At 36.0% G+C, this 19,107-nt stretch overlaps 1 protein-coding gene across 4 annotated transcripts in view; it reads left to right on the forward strand.

Annotated features, from left to right (window-relative positions):
• The window catches only part of ARMC3 (armadillo repeat containing 3), a 63,039-nt gene that overhangs the window by 29,712 nt on the left and 14,220 nt on the right, over positions 1–19,107 (forward strand). For all 4 annotated transcript variants that reach the window (XM_068171370.1, XM_068171362.1, XM_068171377.1 and 1 more), the window contains 4 exons: positions 2,049–2,201; positions 2,329–2,434; positions 14,889–15,138; positions 16,307–16,443. In XM_068171370.1, the coding sequence (XP_068027471.1) occupies positions 2,049–2,201; positions 2,329–2,434; positions 14,889–15,138; positions 16,307–16,443 (646 nt within the window). The remainder of the gene's footprint in view (positions 1–2,048; positions 2,202–2,328; positions 2,435–14,888; positions 15,139–16,306; positions 16,444–19,107) is intronic.

Raw genomic sequence — 19,107 nt, forward strand, 5'->3', positions numbered from 1 at the left:
CGGTTGATACTCCAAACTCTTTGAGTTGTGTGTGCTTGATTTTCCTTCATGTTAAATCAAATTAAAATTAATTAGGGTTCAAGAAATTAATCACTGTATAATTGGTGTTGGCACTGACATACGAAATACTTCAGCATAAACTATGCTTTTCACTTGTGCATTCTAGTCTGTAGTAAAGGACACAAAGCAAACAACTCATACACAAAGAGAGAGGATCAGCAGAAAATGTTCATCCCTTAAATAGAATTGGCACCTGGATTTTGAAATATTAATAATTTTCATTGATCTAGCTACATAAATATACATACATACATATATATACATTCTCTTTATCATAAATTCAATTTCAAGATTTTTTTTACATTATTATAAAATGATTTTTCTGTTTAAAGTATTTTAAATTACTATTTTCACTCATTCAAATTATTTATTCATATTATTATTTAGTATAGGAATAAATTATCTTTAAAATAAATGCTTACCCATCATCATAGCTGCTTTTAGAAGCAAGAATTCTTTTTAAGAAAATCTGTAAATAAATAAGTAACTTGCTGTACAATAAACAAATTACTGAGGCATGAAGAACCTCTAGAGATCATTATTAGGGATTATGGACTACCTTGGCAAGTAATAGGCCAGTGACATACTTGACAACTTGTCAAAACAGTCTCTCATCCCAACTGAGGCCTTCTCTTGAGAGCTGGCTGATAGCCATCAAGGTTGTGGCCAAAGTTCTGCTGACACTTAAAATCCTCTCTGTTTTATTTGTGGCATCTTTGAGATTTCATTTGCGTATCTGAGGATTCCAAAATGTTTAAAACTGAGCTGAAGAGAAGAAATTGACTGCACCTGTCTCATCTCCATGCTTTGAGTAATTTCTGCTCTTATTACATTTTCGATCAAACTTGCTTTTCATTGACTTTGCGGACTTGTATTTGTTTACTTTTATTCACTACAGAATCAGATTTATCTAAAAGAATACTTTAAATATTTTTTTCCCTTTAAATTTTTTTTTGGGGACAACAATCCAAACAAGGGAGTGATCCCTCAGAATGATAGCACGCAGTGGTAAAATTTCTAAATATTTTGAAGTCTCACTGACTTCTCAGTTCCTGAAATTCTTTAATATATTCCAAATTCTGCTATGTAGATATAACTTCCAGCATGCAATTAGTCTGGTTTAAATTATGCATATGGTTAAATGTTTATTGACTCTCACTGTAGAGCTTCCGTGCTCTCCAGCGCCTTTCTGCATGAGAAAGTTTCTTTCAGGGATCTTTCTAAGAAACACCTGCATTTCTGAGCTCATCAGTTTCGAGATGAGGGAGTTTATCAGTTTATTGGTATCTACATACCGATGTCTGTAGATACTTTGTGGGTGCTGTGTGTTGTTATTTGTGCAGAGGAAGGAGCATCTCTCCTTCTGCAGCTGCTGCCGTTCAGTGCAGTGTAGGTCAGCAGTGAACACTGCTAAACTACAAAATTCAAATTCTCTGCAACGTGGGTGGAATTTTTTTTTTTTAATGCTCTTTGCCTTTTTTTTTTTTTGCTATTTTAATACATTGAGTGGTATTTCACCAAGTTCAATTGTACCTTTACTGGTATGTTCTTCAGTTTTATGCATTTGGACTTTGTTAGCATAAACTGAAGTTCAGCACGATCCTGAATAAGTATGATCTGTTGCTTTGGAAAAGCCGTTTCCATCAAGCCTGTATGCATTCTGTGGTTTTAAAGTCTTGCTGAGAACAAATTTTGCATTCTTTTGGGCTATGTATGTTTATAGTGTGTTTAATAGTCATTATTTGGGCTTGGTTCAGAGTTCAGTGAAGCCTAATCCAGGAGCTGGATTTTGGATGATCCTTGCGTATCCCTTCCAACTCAGGATGTTTTATGAGGGGATTTGGCTCAGGTCCTTTGTGCATATTTCTTACTGGCTGGTGCCTCTGTTACCAAAATATTTTCAACAACTAAATGAAATGAAATTAATGTTCTTTCACCGATTTGGAAAACAAGTGCAGATTAATGCTATTGTTATTTCTCATTTAAAGCTGAAATACGAAAAATCTTACATTGGGAAGAGGTTGAGAAATTTCTCCTAAGCCTTTTGGAAACTAACAATGATGAAGTTAAAATTGCTGCTTCCCAAGCCATTTCTGCCATGTGTGATAATATAGACAGTAAATGTGTCCTTGGACTCCAGGGTAAGTAAGGTGGGAAAGGATGAAATGTGAATTTGTGTTTATTTTCTGTTTATAAGGAGAATATTACAATTTTGCAGATTGCCATGGTTTATTTATATGTTCATATATGTAATTATTTCTTTCAAAGGGATTCCTCACCTAGTACAGTTGCTAAGCAGTGATAATGAAGAGGTAAAAGAAGCTGTAGTGACAGCATTAACTAATTTGACAACAGCCAGTCCTAGAAATGCAAGGTGAGTCTGCAATAATTAAATTACTATTTTAAACACTAATCTGAAGTGATAATATTTTGATTTTTAAAGAATGCCTCATCTTGTTCTTATCCTACAAGGCAGGTCTGTTTGAATTTGACTATAAGGCACTTTTTGGTGCTTATGAGTCACCTGGAATAGCTAGGTTCTCATCAGTGTTACAAGAGTTGTGCTGTCTCTACTAACGTTAGCGTCATCAAGGAAAGGTATGAAGCAGATGTAATGGAAGCAGAGCTGTAAATCATGTTTTGAAGAGAACATATGAGCAAAATATGCCTTATAATCTAAAGCATTTGATGTAGAGCTCCTTTTTTTAAATCCAAAATCATTGATACATTTTAAAACTTGATGGTTCATACAACCTTTTTGACTGATCGAAATCCATTCTTTGAGGGAGACTGATCTTCTGAACATTGGCATTGTTTTGCTCTTCCTTTTTTAATTATTTCCCAGGTAATAGAGAAGGCTTACAGTGCATTCTCTGAAAGAAAAGAAGTGTACCTTCAGAATCCAAAATTACTAACAAAGGTAACAATGATTAGCTCACTATATGTTCCAAAACAATTGAAGCAACTAAATTCTACTGTCAGCTGCAGCATTCTTTTATCCCAACTCTATTAGAAGTCCTCTCCAGGGAAAAGTAACAGAGCAGTGTGATGTATATGAGCAATCACATGTAACTTACAAACAAATAAACAAACAAACAAAAATCCTTCAAAGCTTTCTGGAATATACTTAAAGAAGTTGTAATAGAGTCACGGGCATTCTTTGAAGTGAAAAAGTAAAATAACTCACAAAACAAATTGTTTCAATTTATTGATTCAGCTCTAATAGCCACTTGTATTCACTTAATGTTACCAGATGGAGCAATAATTTGACACAAGAGAATAATACTCTGTTCTCAGATTCACATAGTACATTTTTTTTGTCTGATATTCTGCTCTCCTCATGTGCTGGACTCTTCAGTTGGTGTCAGTGGGAGTCACACACACATAAAACGAGCACAGTGCTGGAGTCCAGAGGTCAAACTTTCAGCTCCACTACAGCTGGTTTTCTTAGTGCAGCCCTTTGAGGTTTCACATTGTGAAAAGGGCATCTCTGGAGAGTTTTGCGTTGGTATAGTAGCTTATGCCAACTCATTCCATTTCTTTTGCTAAGGAGATAGTCAGGACATTGTTTAGCTCAACTGCTGGAACAATTCTCTGAGACCTCAGGCAGGGTAATAGCTGTCTCTGTTCCTCTGCAATTATAATGAAGTCCGTATTTGTTTCTTACTGGGCAGAGTCAGGAAATTGCAAAGGTGGCTTACATATACTTCTCTCTCCTCGCAATCCAGCTTCAAGTACAATATGGAAACACCAGATAATCTAATCAGAGGTCTTCTGTGAAAATCAGGAAGCAATAATTTACATTAAATATGTATATTGGATGAATTCCATGTGACTATATAATTACATCAAAGCTTCATTTCTAAATCAAAACCATTAATAAGTCACAGAAGGGTCTGAGTGTGACTAGGATCTATAAATGAATATATAGTGTTGAACCCTTAGCTGATACAAATTGGTATAGTTCCAGCTCACTGACTGACTATCAGACCCATATTTATTTTACATTCACATAATAGGAAAAAAAATAGTTTGGAGAAAATTCATTCCATATTGAGTTACCATAATCATATTTCATACTAGAATGTTTCATTTGTATGTCCTGTAGACCACTGAAAATAAGTGTATAAATAATGAAGATGCTGATGCACTTTTATAATAATGTGACTTCGCTGTGTGATTATGTTGGCAATATTCTGATCTCAAATGAAACTGATGAGACTAGTGCCCTTTTATCAGTTATGCATTAGAATCTTGTTATAAACCCTCCAAGAATATAAAATCAGAATGGTAGTAGCAGCAGGTGGACCTTATGTGGCAAGAACAAAATGGGTCCAGTGACAGGGAAGACTATTTGCTGTAAGTGTTTTCACTTTTTACTGGCCAGTCAAATATTCAATCTCGTTGAACTCATATGCATGTGTTCTGCTGTATTTCATGTCATAAGCATTTTTCTATGTTATTTTGATTGAAGGATGTGTACCTTCTTTTATTTGGTACAGGATATATTTGAGGATATAAAATGAATACAAGATGTTGCTATTTTTGCTGGAGATTTGTTGTTCTTGTTAGGAATATCAAAAAGTACTGCCAGTTTTTCATATAGTACAGAAAAAAACTCAAAGCAATTGTGTAATTAGAACTCCCAACATAGGTAGCTCATAAAGTGTTTCATTGATTAATAGCACAAGAACAGCATAGGCAATGGGCAATACTACCCCCCACTAATGTATATTAACCTTGACCTTTAGGTGCTTCCCCACAGCAATGAAAGGCTAGTTCTATACCCCTACCCAATCAATCCTTTGTTCCTCAACTGAGACGGCTAATAACGGTGTCAAATATGGTGGAGGTTTGGTAATTAGAACACCTGTTCACAATGAACGGGACAGAGACCGGCTTGTCATTTGACACAAGTCATCAAGCAACCACGATTTGGCAAAAATAAATAAATTAATGAATTGCTCTGCTTCCTGTAGTATTTTAACAAAAAATCTAGAGTAGAAGAGGACATGAATCCCATACAAGTGGTTTGAGTTTTCAGGTTTACTGGAGAACATGGATTTTCAATAGGATCTCTACCAGAACACATAGCAGTTAATATAAATAACTTCTAAAATATTTCAGCATTTAAGTTTTTGCTGCAGAGCTGATGTTGTGTCCCAATAGCACAATAGTACATAGGAAAAAACATGGTGGTCAAATGCCTCCTTAGTTTACAGACTGGCATCTCAGAACATGCTTTTGTAAGAATTTTACCATAAAGACAGAGTTTTAATCTGATCAATATTGATGATAAATCCTTGTTAATAATTAGGCTCAGTAAAAATAAAATTGCCAAGTACATTGCAGCTTAATATCTCATGTGCTTATTCTGATGTGTTATGTTAGTATGTGTGCATAGCTCTGAGGTCATCCTTGATTATACATATCAGAATTTGTTTCTGTGGTCTGCTTCTGGAAAAAAAGAGAATTATGTTCAGCTGGTTATTTGCATCCATCTTATCTATAACGTTTTTTTTTAAATCCAGAGCAATAACTTGCTTTATTGAAAACAGGTTTTTAGGCAGCAGAATGCCATTTAAAGAATCCCTGAAGCTCTCTGGTTTTGCTGTGTCCAGGCACTGGGCAGTGTGGGTGCAGTCACTCCAGCAACGGATGTGATGCACAAATGGAACAATTGCACACGAACAAAGAAACAGCAGCGTCATCTGTTGGGCAGGAAAATAAGTGATTCTGTGCCACACATCTAATCCTGGAACAAATGGCTTACCTCAGCCTCTGCCTGTTTTTTCTCATCTAAAGTATAATCAATTATTTTCACTTTTCATGTATTTAGGATTAGATAATCATGTTAAATATAAATACGATAAGAGAACTAGCACACAGAAATAAGCTGTCATGTATACCAGTTAGTCAGACATGAATTTGACCAGCTCTTTCCTTCAGTATTGTCATAGCACAAATGCCATTTCTAATAGCTGCCTTCATAAATCTGGCAATGTCTGAATTCTGAGCACCTTATGGATTTGCCACTAAAGGAAAACATATGCTCTGAAATTTAGAACTTCATGCTGGACATGAAAACTAATTTTGAGCCTCAATAATATTTGTCCTAAATTGTTTATTTTAACATCAAAATTTATAGCATTCAGTTAGAATTTGTTCTGGGGGAAGAAGGAAAAGGATGGTTTTTCTTCATCTGTACCAAGAACTGCAGAAAGTTGTGATACATGACAGACTTATGACAGGATATTTCTCCTGGAGTGTATAATAAGTGTCATGTGACAAAATTCTGTTTTATTTCTGGATTCAAGATAGTAAAGTGTCATCACAAAATTTACAAAGTCAGCAAGCTTGATGTTATTTAATTTTCTAATTCTTAAATTCACAGGAATCAGAGAACCTATTTGAATTTGCAAAGGTTATATCCATATAGGCAGTTCCAGGCATTAGTGCAGCATCTGAATGTATGCTTTCTCAAATGTATCAAGATTGTAAAGATTTGAGAGCAGTTTGGGATAGGAGGAGAGGCTGGGAACTCATTGGTTACGGACAGTGCCCAGTGAGGAGAAAGTGAGTTGTTCCCTTGACTTTAGTGGATGTTATATCTATTATTCCAAACTGAAATTCATACATTGATCTAATGACTCAAAATACATCCTCAGTCTATTTCACCTGTAGTGAGAGTGTCTCACCTTTTTCAACTGAGATTTTCAGTACACAATCGATTTTTTTATTGTTTATGAGTATGGCTGTAAAGGAATAAATTTGAAGAACATCCAGGTTTTTTTACATTCCAAATATTGTTATTATTAGGAAGTTGGGATAACTACCATTAGGAAGTAATGTCACTAGGTAGTAATCTTCTCTATTAGAAAATGGGAAACTTAGTAATAGCTTTTCTCTTTCAAGACTGTAGATAGAACCTAATTCACATAAATATTAAAAGTGTCAATATTATGTAAGATAATACATTTGTATGAATATATGTATTACTTTATGAGGACAGGAACACAAATTTAATAGCATAAAAAGGTGATGACCCACTGTAGATTTTGTCTTTTTTTGTGATTTTAGTTCTTTATGACATAAGTTCGTTTTTCTGAAGGAGGAAATCAACAATAGAATGCTGACTGTATTGTGTAGCTGTAATATGTTTTAATACTGACCCCTAGTGACAGAATTATATTTTTGAACTGATGTGCTGCAAGGTAAAGGGATGTTTCTGAGTTTTTTGGGTTGTGCAGTTACTTTTTTACATTAGCATCCACGTCTACACCCTGTAAAATACAGTTAATCTCAGGCTAAGAACAGGTTCCTCGTTTTCCTTTCTCTTACTCTATATCCATATTGTGGGAGGAACTGTATTAAAAAAAAAAAGACAACTAAGTCATTACCCACTACCTAAGAGCTCACAAGCTTTTCCCTGCAAGTTACATCTTGACTTCCATTGAAAACTGCAAAATATTTTATGACAAATTTCTCACTTGGCAGAAAAGCTAAGTCCTGTGCCTGGGATGTCACCCAGAAATGGATTCCCATTAAGACTTCAGCATCACATCAGATGACTGATACACAGCCCATGGGTCTGTGCCCTGCTGGCAGTCAAAAACCTTTCATACAGCCAGCTGTTGTATTTTTCTCTTAGATTGGGAAGCTGTGGCTGCATGGGAAGGTCCTTCTGTAGGCTCAGACACTCTAACTGTTTTCTTCCCAGTAGACTTCTTCTTTAATCAAAAAAACAAAAAAAAAAAGTTATTCTCCCAGGGTTTGGGGCTTTTTTTGGTTTTGGTTTTGGTTTTGGTTTTGGTTTTGGTTTTGGTTTTGGTTTTGGTTTTGGTTTTGGTTTGTTTTGGTGGTGGTGGTGGTTTGCTGTTGTTTTGTTTGTTTTTTTTTTTTTCCCTTGGTTGTTTTTTAAACTTTGGGGTTATATTCAAGACAAAGACCAATATAGAACATTTATCTCTAACACAGATCTCATGTCACCACATCCTAAAGTGCATGGAAACCTAAGTAGGTCCAAAAGAGTTTCAGACAGAACACAGAACACTTCTGACCTGGGATGATGATAACTACATAGAAATTTTACTCCTTGTAGATACTGCAGTATCTTTTGACTTGTTTGTACAGCCCTACTTTCAAAGCCTTGCAGTATGATCACTGTTTATCTTAGCTGTGGATAGCTGGAATTTCACATAGAGCATATTTGTTGTCACCTGTAACTTCCCGTGATGGATTTCTGTGGGATCAGGTGAAAACTTTTCTTTCCTGGATCGAGACTCCTAAGCCTGGGAGAGAAAACTTTCTTTTGCATAGTGGCATAAGTACTGTGATTACTCTTGAGTGTGTATCCTTGCAACGTCATTCAGTGATATGCACTGAGATAAATTTTGCCTTTTATGAATTAAAAGTGGCAAGGGTTATTCTACATATAAGTAAATGTTTCAGACAAATGTATTGGTGCTTTTGCATGCACATTTTCTTTGCAGTAAATTTCTAAATCAAATTATTTAAGTGTATATTTTCACTTACTTTAAGTAAGTGAAGTTGTTTATTTGTTTATTTAAAGTGTGAAGTTGTTTATTTGAGCTAAGGAAATTTTTCTGTGAGGAAATTTCTGGGTTATGACTGACCATGCAAGCTTAATTCTGCCCTGCTTTGAATTTAACCTGTGCACTGAGTATGGCATGTTTGCCACTTGGACTATCATCTGGTAAAAATAGGGTTTCACAAGTAACTTTAACATTTTGACATACAACCTTAGTAATTTTATCATAATACAGTCCTATATGTGTATTTTCTTAGAGATGTAATTTAAAGAGGCAAAGCTAAAAGCATAAATTTCTGCACCCTAAATCATCGTAAGAGTTTGAGCTTGTAGCAAGGCAAAACAGACAGCTGCCATTTGAGATATACTCCCAGTTGTCCAGAAAATTGTTATCCAGAAGTGAAAGCTGAAGTTCACAATCCAAAGTACTGTGTGTAGAGACTGACTTGGCACAGCTCTGTTATCCTTCCTCAGCTGATGCTTCCAAAGAAGAAGAACCAAAGGATCTTTCAGGAGCAGAAAGGGTTTCTATTGTTGAATTTTAAGCCTTCCACATAATAGTGGAAATAACAGAAATTCTTTAGAAAGGTTGCAAATATTATTATAACTCTAAGTCTCAGGTATCAGGAACAGATAGTTCATTACCAATTCTCTTCAATATTTTAAATTAGGTATACTACAGTTTTAGAACTGAGATCTATGTAACTTTGTCAGATGAGTTCAATGAGAGACATTAGAAGATCTCTGTGAATTGCTAAATGAGAGTCAGGTATTACAGTCTCTGCTAACCCAGACAGTTTAAGCTTTTATTGCATCCAGACTGTGAGGTTTATTAAGTTTTGGGTTTATTAAGTTTTGGGTTTATTGCAGTTTTAACAAGATACTTGTCATTAGAAAATAGGAATAGAGGCTTCAGTTCCTGAAATGAAAAATTAATATGGTTTGTTGATATCATCAATATTTTTATTGGAGCACAAAGGGCCCCCAGATTGTCGATTGGAGTCTCTTGTGCTAGATTCCCTTACTTAGAATAAACATACTGACATTAATCTCCCTTGTCTAGTGAAGAAAACGGAAGTAATATTAGTCTTTAAATAAAATACGAGTGACTATTTACAACAGTCAATTGCTTTTGAAAATAATTAAATCACAAAGTGAAATTTTTGATAAGTGCAGAAGACATTTATTGGATGTGATTATTCTGATGGCATGACAAGGCTAATGAAGAATATGAATACATTTAAGGAATAAAAAAGGGAGCTATTTCTTGACGCTTTTTCAAACTTCTGGTTATGATATTCTTTCTCAGACAGAAATTGCATTAGAGAGCTGGATCAAAAATGACTTGTGTGAAAAAGAAGTCGTACGATTTAACACAGATAGAGTTGATTTTAAAAAATGTGTGTAATTAGATGCATAATTCTTATGCATAATTTACATGCAATTATGTATGAAAATGAGCTATGCACAGGCATAAATGGCTAGCTAAGCACCTCACACACAATCACAGTAATTTTGCACAGAAATTAAACATGCAGTTGCAAACACATTTGAAAAAAAATGAAGTCCAGTGAGGAGGAAAAATTAGAATTTTTTTCTGAGTAGAAATTGTGTCAAATCCTCAGTCAGGAAGTGGGGAGTAAACAGCATAGAAGTGAATAAAATATAATTGATTATAAACCAGTTTATGTTCAGTCATGGTAGAAGAAACAAAACCAAACATACTTTACCATTTTTATGAAGTGTCTATCTCACTAGTGTAAATTTAGTACAATCCTGAGTAAACAGTGGTGTCAAGCTGTACAGCTCTTCTCCTCTCTCCCCCCTCCCCCAGAGGTTGTTTAGGCTGGGGGCTTGAGGGGCAATCTCAGTGTTTTCTGACAGCTCTTTGAACACTCTTAGTTGCTTTCTCCCTTAGGCTAGATTTTCTCTTCAGGAAGAAAAGCTAGCTGGACCATTCCTGATGCTCTAAGTAAATAATCTGTTATTTTTCTTGCCATGGCTAGAAGGTTTGGTCACAGAGCAGAGCTTTTATGGTCCTGTGATGCCAACAAAGAGGTGTTCTTGCTGCAGAATGCTTATAGTACTAAAAGTAAAATGAAGTATAAAAACCCCACAGGATTTTCATCAAATGTTTACTGCTGATTGTTTTCACAACACACTCCCAATATCTGAGCTTTCCTCTTGCACCCCAGACTGCTAAAGCAACAAACTACTCACTTCAGTGACATCCATACACATCTCCAAAATGTCTGTTAAAAAAAAAAAGTTTGTATTGTGAAGTTTTTGGTAATGATTTTGTTGTCAAGTTTTAATTTATTTTTGCAGTAAAAGCAGTAAAGAAAATGTTTGGTTTTCCTCAGTCTCTCAGCATTTATTCTTCGAGTCTTGTATTATCTCTTAGAGAATTTTCAAGAAAATGGCTTAACATTACAATGTATATTTAAAATGAATAAATTAAATATTTATTATATAAACTTTTAATCCCAATGACAGCTGAAAAAAAATTTTAGCTATTCTTGAATACAGTAATTTGAATTCAATTGTAATCAGAACTTTACTGTTTCACTAAAGAGCATGCTTAGGGTCCTTAGGGTACCTGAACTGTATATCTGTATATACCTTGATAAAGGTAAATGCCTAACCCTGTTAGGTTAGGCATTCTCAGGATCATAATATGTGCTTATAATTCATAACATTCCAAGTGTTTTAATTTTAATTTAAACTCTGCAATTCCTACAACTGTTTTGTCTTTTTTTTTTTCTTCCTGTTTGTGGTTCAGAATAGGCAGCTTCCACTTTTGAGGAAAAAATGGTGATGTGGCAAATGTAACATCCTTTTTTTTTTCTTCTCTTGTCTTCTTTCCTTTTTCCTAACCCCTTTTCTCCTTGTTTAGGAAAGTATGTACTTTGAATATATACAAAACACAGAGGAAAAACTTGTGAATTTATTTAATTTACTCCTTTTCCACATCAAAAAGTGTATACTTCTTTTCAGCTAAACCAAGGCTCACTTCTTCTTTGAAGATATAGTTCTGTAGTGGAAGCACTAATAAATTGCAGTCTCAGTAGGATGTGTCTGAAAGACAGTCTTCTGGAGGCAGGGAGAGTCTAGTGCTGATCTGCATTAAGCAAAGACAGAGCTAGTAAAAGCATTCTCTGACTTTTGTTGCCTCATAATAAAAAATTTACACAGTGCACGTCTCTGCCCAAGATAAAAGGGAACAAGGACCTTCATACTTAGTGTTGTGGTATTTCAGCACCTTAAACTTAACCATGTTCATCCTCTCAGCTCCCTTCTGAGGTCAGGTTCTGTGGCCCAGGGTGACAGTGCTATTCCTGTGTTCTCCAGAGGCCTGTGGAGTAGGAGTGAGTTAACTATGGATTCCCCATTCCTCCTTCTGTGTGCATCTCTGTTACCAAGACACAGCACTGGCCTCAGATGTTCATGCCCTCTTAAAAACTTCTTCTCAAAGGCATTGCTTACCTTCAACTCCTGTTACCAGCCATTGTCACTTGGAACAAATTCATTTTGCCTTGTGCTCAGATGTGCTACTTGATTCAACTATGTGCATGAAACTGGGATTCAAAACGAGTCTGCGCAGAAGTAGAACCCAGGATAGAATAAATATGTATGATCTTCTAAATCAGTGGTTCTCAACCTGTTTGAAGTTGAGTGGCACTTGAGAAAATTGGCTGTGCTCTGTACCTTGCTGAGGTCAGCTCTGAGCTCATGAGGAGCCGTCACCTTGCTCTTTTGTTAAGTGCTTGTGTACTTGCTGGTTTTATGGAAATTATTGTAAATCTGCTTATGTTGTGAGCTATGTCATTCAGTGCTGTGTATCATTCTGTAGCCAGTCTGTTAGGGACTATATGTTTACTAGGAGCTCCTGTGGGAGAATATGTGTATTCTTGGGTGTACTATAGGAATAGTAAGTCCTGTACCTACTGCAGAAATATTGGATATACTACACCTGTGAGATGCAGTGCTGCATTTTATGAGTAGTGAATCTGTCCCATAAATCCTGGAATTTCTGTGTATCCATTGTAATGGAGAAACTGCTTGATTTTGCTTCTGGGTTTTTTTTTTTTTTGTTTTTTTTTTTTTTTTTTTTTTGTTTTTGTTTTGTTTTGTTTTTTTTTCCTTCCTGGATAAAGTGTGTGTGTATGCACTGCATGATGCAGTAAGTCTGATAGCTCATGGACACACCTCACTGTGTGCAGCTGTGTGTGTAGGGTGGGTCTCACCCAAGCTGTGCCAGCAGGTACCTCATGGCATTGTTACACATGCTGTTAATGTGATGTTTTCCAGCAAGCCTGTGATACATGTGGTGTACAGCTCATTCTTACATGTGCAATCAGCATGTCCAGAATTTCTTCACATACAGCAGCCTGGATAGAGCTACAACAATCCTGAAGCTGAAAATTTGGATAAAATTGTCTTGGGCAAGATAAGACAGTATTAACTAAAGAAGTATAGTGGCCTTACCTAAGTAAAAAACCCAAACAAACACAGTAAAAAAGCCACCTAACAAATAAAATATTTTCAGCTCTTCTTGTTTTGGTCAAGTAGGAAAGGGGAAGGAGGACACACAAAGGAAAGTGCAGCTACTTGAAGGAAGACAGAGGGGTGCAGTGTGGGATATCTGAAAACATGGGATTTACTTCTGAATAGAGACCAAAGTGCTTGCATTAAAGCTACTGGTGCTCCAGGAGGGTTATTTAGGCAACACCAAACTGACCCTGTATCTTAATGCTGCACCTTCAGTCCCTGGATTGCTACTTTCCCCCTGATTTTCTAAACAAGTAACTGTTGTCTGCCTGCCAGATATTGTTACATTCATGCTCCAGCACTGCTTGTGAGCTGCCACTGCCTTGCACCTGAGGCAGAGATGAGAGTAACAAATCCCATTAGGCTCTGCTTGTTCTTTCCAGGTATGCTTAGGAGCATCTGTATCCCCCTCTCTGACCATGTGGAGATACTTGCACTAAGATGAGTTCACAGTAAGACCTACATCATGTTGCCCATGTATTGGGATTATTGTAATAATTATTATTAGTGGCACAGGTTGGCATGTATTATACTTTCTGTCCTGTTTGCAAAGTGTGACTGTCAGCATTCCTCATGGGGTTTTTGTTTGTTATCAATGCCAGCAGTCTTTGGTAGTATAGCGGTTTCTTTTACATGTGATACTTCTAAGCTTGGTTTATTTTGTAACTGTGAAGGTTATCCAAATATTAGCCAAATTTTGGTGCGGTACTATTACAGTAAAGAATTTTCACATACAGATGTCTTTTATTACTATGTTCACAGAAATTCAGCAGAACTTATAAAAAGTGTAAACTCTTTATTTGAAGATTTTTTTATGGTTTTGATGTACATGTATTAATAGAGGGTATAAAAAGAAGTTGCAGAGAAAATTCAACTTGCCATCTGTGCATTCTCATTTCTAACAATATTGCCAACTTTTGTGTAACAAACAGATTAGCCTTAAGTAAAATTATACATCCTCTAGTAGTACAGCTCCTTACACCTTCTACTGTCTTGTGCTCAAAGTTGCTATTTCATTAATAATGCTTCTTCAGCTGTTTTTTTTGCCTTGACTGTTCTCTAGCCTAGATCTATGAGATTCTCCTTAGAAAAAAATCCCAACCATCTTCCCCAATATTATTTGAAATAATATTAACATATATTGAAATAACAATAAAATAATAGATTATTTTGCATGTCTATCTTAGGATTTGTCCACAGGAGCATTTGTTCCAGCACTGCTGAGGGGCAGCACCCTTCAGCCATGGATGCAATATCATCTGGTAACAGAGGGAATATGTAAACTGGATCTGCTGTTAATGCACTAGTTGATCTGGATACTCTATTCACTATAATCCTCATTAGTAGTGCTAGAATGTTTATGGAGAGAAGTGTTAAGAGGCTGCAGAAGCATTTGCCTGGAACTAAAGATACAGAAATTCTGCACCTTTGGAAATATGCAGAATTCAGTTCACTTGTTCAATACCTCAGAAAGAATCCATGTCCTTGTAAGTTAAAGAATCCAGAAGTTTGTGACTTGATTTGTCTGCTGAGATTGTGCCTTTTGAACTTCTCACTGTGAGGCACATAGAAATCACGCATACACACATTTATATGTACAGATGCCCACATATGTATATATGTAAACCTTGAATTGTAATACTAGTTTAGTTGGTAAAAACAGCATACTAAGAAGAAAAAAATGGTCCTAAAATAACAAATATTTTCCCCTTTTTCATTTTGCTAGTGTTGTAGCTGAGGCTGAAGGAATTGTGCCATTAATGAACACCATGAATGCCCAGAGAGATGGAGCCATTTCCAATGCCATTGCAGTGCTAACAGATCTGTCCCTGCAAGAGCCATCCCGTGTCAGTATCCAGAGCCACGGCATCATGAGTGCCCTTGTGCGGCCACTGCGCTCAACCAACAGCCAAGTGCAGAGCAAAGCAGCGTTTGCTGTGGCTGCCTTTGGTTGTGATGCTGATGCACGAACTGAGGTAAAACTACTCTTTGAGGTTGTGTTTATTGATGATGTTTCTAGATCTGAGGTGGGAGTTATATTAACCAGATTCTGAATTAATCAGAATCTGTTGTGTCTGACCTAGAAGCCCTGACCTTTCTATGTAGTTACTTATTTTTGTGATACTTGTTCTGCTAAATATAGCTCAGTTTTTTAGATTTTGGAAAGGGTTTTCTTTAACTTGAATTTTCACTACTGTGTTTGCTTGCATCAAATTGATGTTTTGCGGCTTTTCAGTGACTTCAGTGAGCTTTAATCAGGGCTATATCTTGATCTGTATATTTAGAAGCATTAAATATCAAGGTTTCTTTCAGCTGCAACTGTCGGCTGAACTTTGAAGATGGGAAGTTCAGTCCTCTTTACTCTCCCTCAGTGTTCTGTTGCCCATTTTCAAGGCCTGAACAGCAATGTCTGACCTTGATTAATGAGATACTGGATGTGCATAGAGTAAATGTATTTCAGACAAAACTCAAAATATAATTAATCCTTTGATCAGTGACATCCAGCAAGTTGAACTCTTTGCTGTTTATGAATTGGTCATAGTATTTTCTTCTCATAAATAAGAATGATGCTATGTGCATTCATAAATCATAAGCTGGGCTTTTCTCATGGGTCAAGGCTATTAATTAGGACATGAATAAGGGGCATAGATAATTAATCTACCTCTTTCAGTGTCCTTAAAATGTCTTTCTCTTCAAAAATCCAAATGAGCAATATTTCCTCCAGCATGTATAGGAAAGATACTGTAGCACACAAGAGAATAGGATGTTAATAAGATTGTCATACCTACAATACAAATTCAAATGTATTGTGATGTAAATTAGTTGCTAGGAGGCACCAGAACACAGAAAACGCTGTGTAACTCTCTGTGGCAGTCTTGGGTTGCATAGTCTCTTTGGGTTCCACGCTGCAGCCTAATAACTGAAAAGCAGGGCCGAGCCAGAAGGGATGTCTGCCTTGTACCACTCTTAAAGCTCCAGCCTATGCAGACTTCACAGAAACACAGAATCCCCATAAATGACCTTTTTTCCAGCCCAGTGTAGCTTTTATACAAAGCTTGAATGTTTTGGGAGGTGAATTTCTCAGGCTATTCTTGCTGGGATAGATGAAATATGTAAGTGGAAAGGTTTTCACTTTTTTAATAGTTAAGAAATGTAGGCGGGCTGGGACCACTCGTTGAATTGCTGCATTCTAAGAATGAAGAAGTCAGAAGAAATGCCTGTTGGGCTGTTATGGTCTGTGGAAGTGATGAACCAACTGCTGTTGAACTGTGCAGGCTAGGGTGAGTACAAATAGTATCAAAAGTCAAAAGAAAATTTTTAATGAGAAATCTCAATTTAAGTCAATGTTTGCATATTTATAGCAGAATAACAAAGCTTTCTGATAAGCTGAAACTACTTTTGCACCACAGTTGTTACGGATGAAATGGTATTGATTTTAAGGAACAGAATCTTCTGACAAAATATAAGCCTGTTGAGAGAACTGTCTAGAATTATAAAACATTTATTGTTTCTGTGACTGAATTAGGCTTTATATTGAAGATAACTTGTATCAGTCAATATTAGGGACTACAGTGCCCCATACATTTGAAAGTGAAATAAAGGTTTCAGACTAAGTTTAATATACAGTAAATTGTACTTACTACACACAGGCTAGATTTGATTTAAAAGCTCTGGTTAACTGCAGGTGTGCTGAAGTGTCATGGAAAAGTGGCTCTGTTTTATTCTTTCTTAGGAACTCCCAGGTCCATATATTAATATCTGAGTTACAAAAGCTGGTTTAGGTTATAAGAATTATGACACAGGACTCCTCAGACCAGATGACTCTTTAGTTACTGTTAAATTTAAATTTTTTGTAATTTCCCTGCTCCCTCTGCTGGGCACTTCTCTGGTGACTGCACAGATACCTTAAATCCATCTATGAGGGAATTTCAGAGACTCTCAGAAATTTAGATCAGGAGGGGACCTCAAAAGTGATATTATCCATCTATCCTAGTGTAAGGCTGATTAAGGTATGCTGACATATTTTGGCTTGAGTAAATTTGGATAAATACTGATCCTGCAGGAATTTCACAACTTTCTGAGGTAACCTGTTGCAGTGCTGGAATATCCTTACACTTAGGAGGGGTTTCTCATTTTTAAATATCCCTTAAAACCAATCATGTTGTCCTGCTTTCAGTGAGATTGAATAACCACTTTTTATAGGAATTTAACTCACTGAATATTCTCATTTTTTATGTCCCTCTTGTTTCTTTTTCATGACAAAGTAAAAATGTTAGACAAGTTTTGTTTGTATCATTTCATCAAACATCTCTGAATTTCTCTATTTTTTTTTATGACATTTTGAAGTACCATCTCCCAGCCTGGATGAGGTACTTCAGGTGATGTCATGCCACCATCAAATTATTTTCTCTATCCTGCATATGGCACTGTTCTTATTTAATCCCTTTTGTGACACTATCCAAGCAGGACTCCAGTTTATGTGTCCTTCAAGTTTGATAGCATATTATTGACAGTAATACATTAAGCATAATTTTTCAACTAGTCAGGCACTACTTCATGTTATTTTCATGTAGATCATATTTCCCTGACCTGCTCATGAGTATCCACGTAGGAATAAGTGAAAATACTTACAAAAGTCAAAACATGTCTCAAATCAGCTCATATCTCACATCTACTTCTTCTGCCTGTATGTTAAGTTAATTACCCTGTTGCAGCAAGGATTAGATTGACTTTTCATAATTGATTCTTGACAAATATGTAATGGTTATGTCTCATCTCTTGTTGCTTGCCTTCCAATGGTTTGATAATTTGATGTGGTGTTCTTCAGATGCTGAAATTTGGCTGAATGATCTCTATTTTGATTTCCTTTTGCATAGTTTTTTCTCAAAACTAGATAGTATCTTTGCCCTTCTCCACTCTCCAGCCATCTAGCCTAGAATTTTCCAATACAATTATAAATAGTTCCAGTGTTGCTTTTGCAAATTCATAGAGTGTATGAGGTAAGTGTCCTCAGGGCCTGCTAACCTTTTCTCCTCAAACTTATCCTAGACATTTTAAGACTATTGTTTCTACCTCCTTGTTAATATTACTGCCAGGCATCTGCTTGAAACCTTGCTATGAAAACTGAAGCATCAGTTCAAACAAAAAAGGCATCAGACACTTCAGTCTTTTCTGTGCCATCTGTTACGAGTTTTCTTCCCACACTGAGTAATAGACCTACATTTTTCTCTCTTACTTGTAGCATGTGAAACATTTTTTGTTTCAGTCCCTGAATAGTGGTGTCTCACTTTGCCTGTTCTTCTTTCGGGTTTGTCCCTTACTTTTTCTATTTTGTTGGAAATGTCAGTGTTTCCATTTCTATTTGATTCCTGGCATTCTTTTTTTGCTTTTCTACTCTTCATGGAGTTTTTTATGTAGCTGTTTTATTTGTCTGGTTTTGGCTTATCATTCTTCCATATGAAAGTAATTGTGCCTCTAATGTCATTTGATTTAGACCCTGCTGTACACATTTTACCTGCTTTTCTTTATTCATTTTCCCCTTTAAAATTGTTCCCTGTGTTACTTGATGATTATCTCCAATATGCTGTAGATATACAGCCTAAACTGCTTTTCCACTATCTTCTCCCACTTCTCTCTTCTGTAAGAAAAGGATGTCATTTGCCTTGCCTGCAAAACTTGTTCTCTGGAATTCATCTGAATTGTCCCTTCAGAAGTCTACATGGTAGATGTCCACAGCTGAGGCTCCCTGGCCTGTGTAGTTCACAGAAATATATATATATAGAGTGTATATATAAAATTGATTCCTTGGGACATGAAGAATATCTGCATGTGTGCATAGTCACACACAGATATTTAAATATGTACTCTTAGACACACATGAGAATATATAATCCTTTTTTCCTGGTGTTTTTTTTTTTCATTGTTGAACAGTCTTAGAACTGCAG

Source organism: Anomalospiza imberbis, chromosome 1, assembly GCF_031753505.1.
Source record: "Anomalospiza imberbis isolate Cuckoo-Finch-1a 21T00152 chromosome 1, ASM3175350v1, whole genome shotgun sequence".
Classification (NCBI taxonomy): domain Eukaryota; kingdom Metazoa; phylum Chordata; class Aves; order Passeriformes; family Viduidae; genus Anomalospiza; species Anomalospiza imberbis.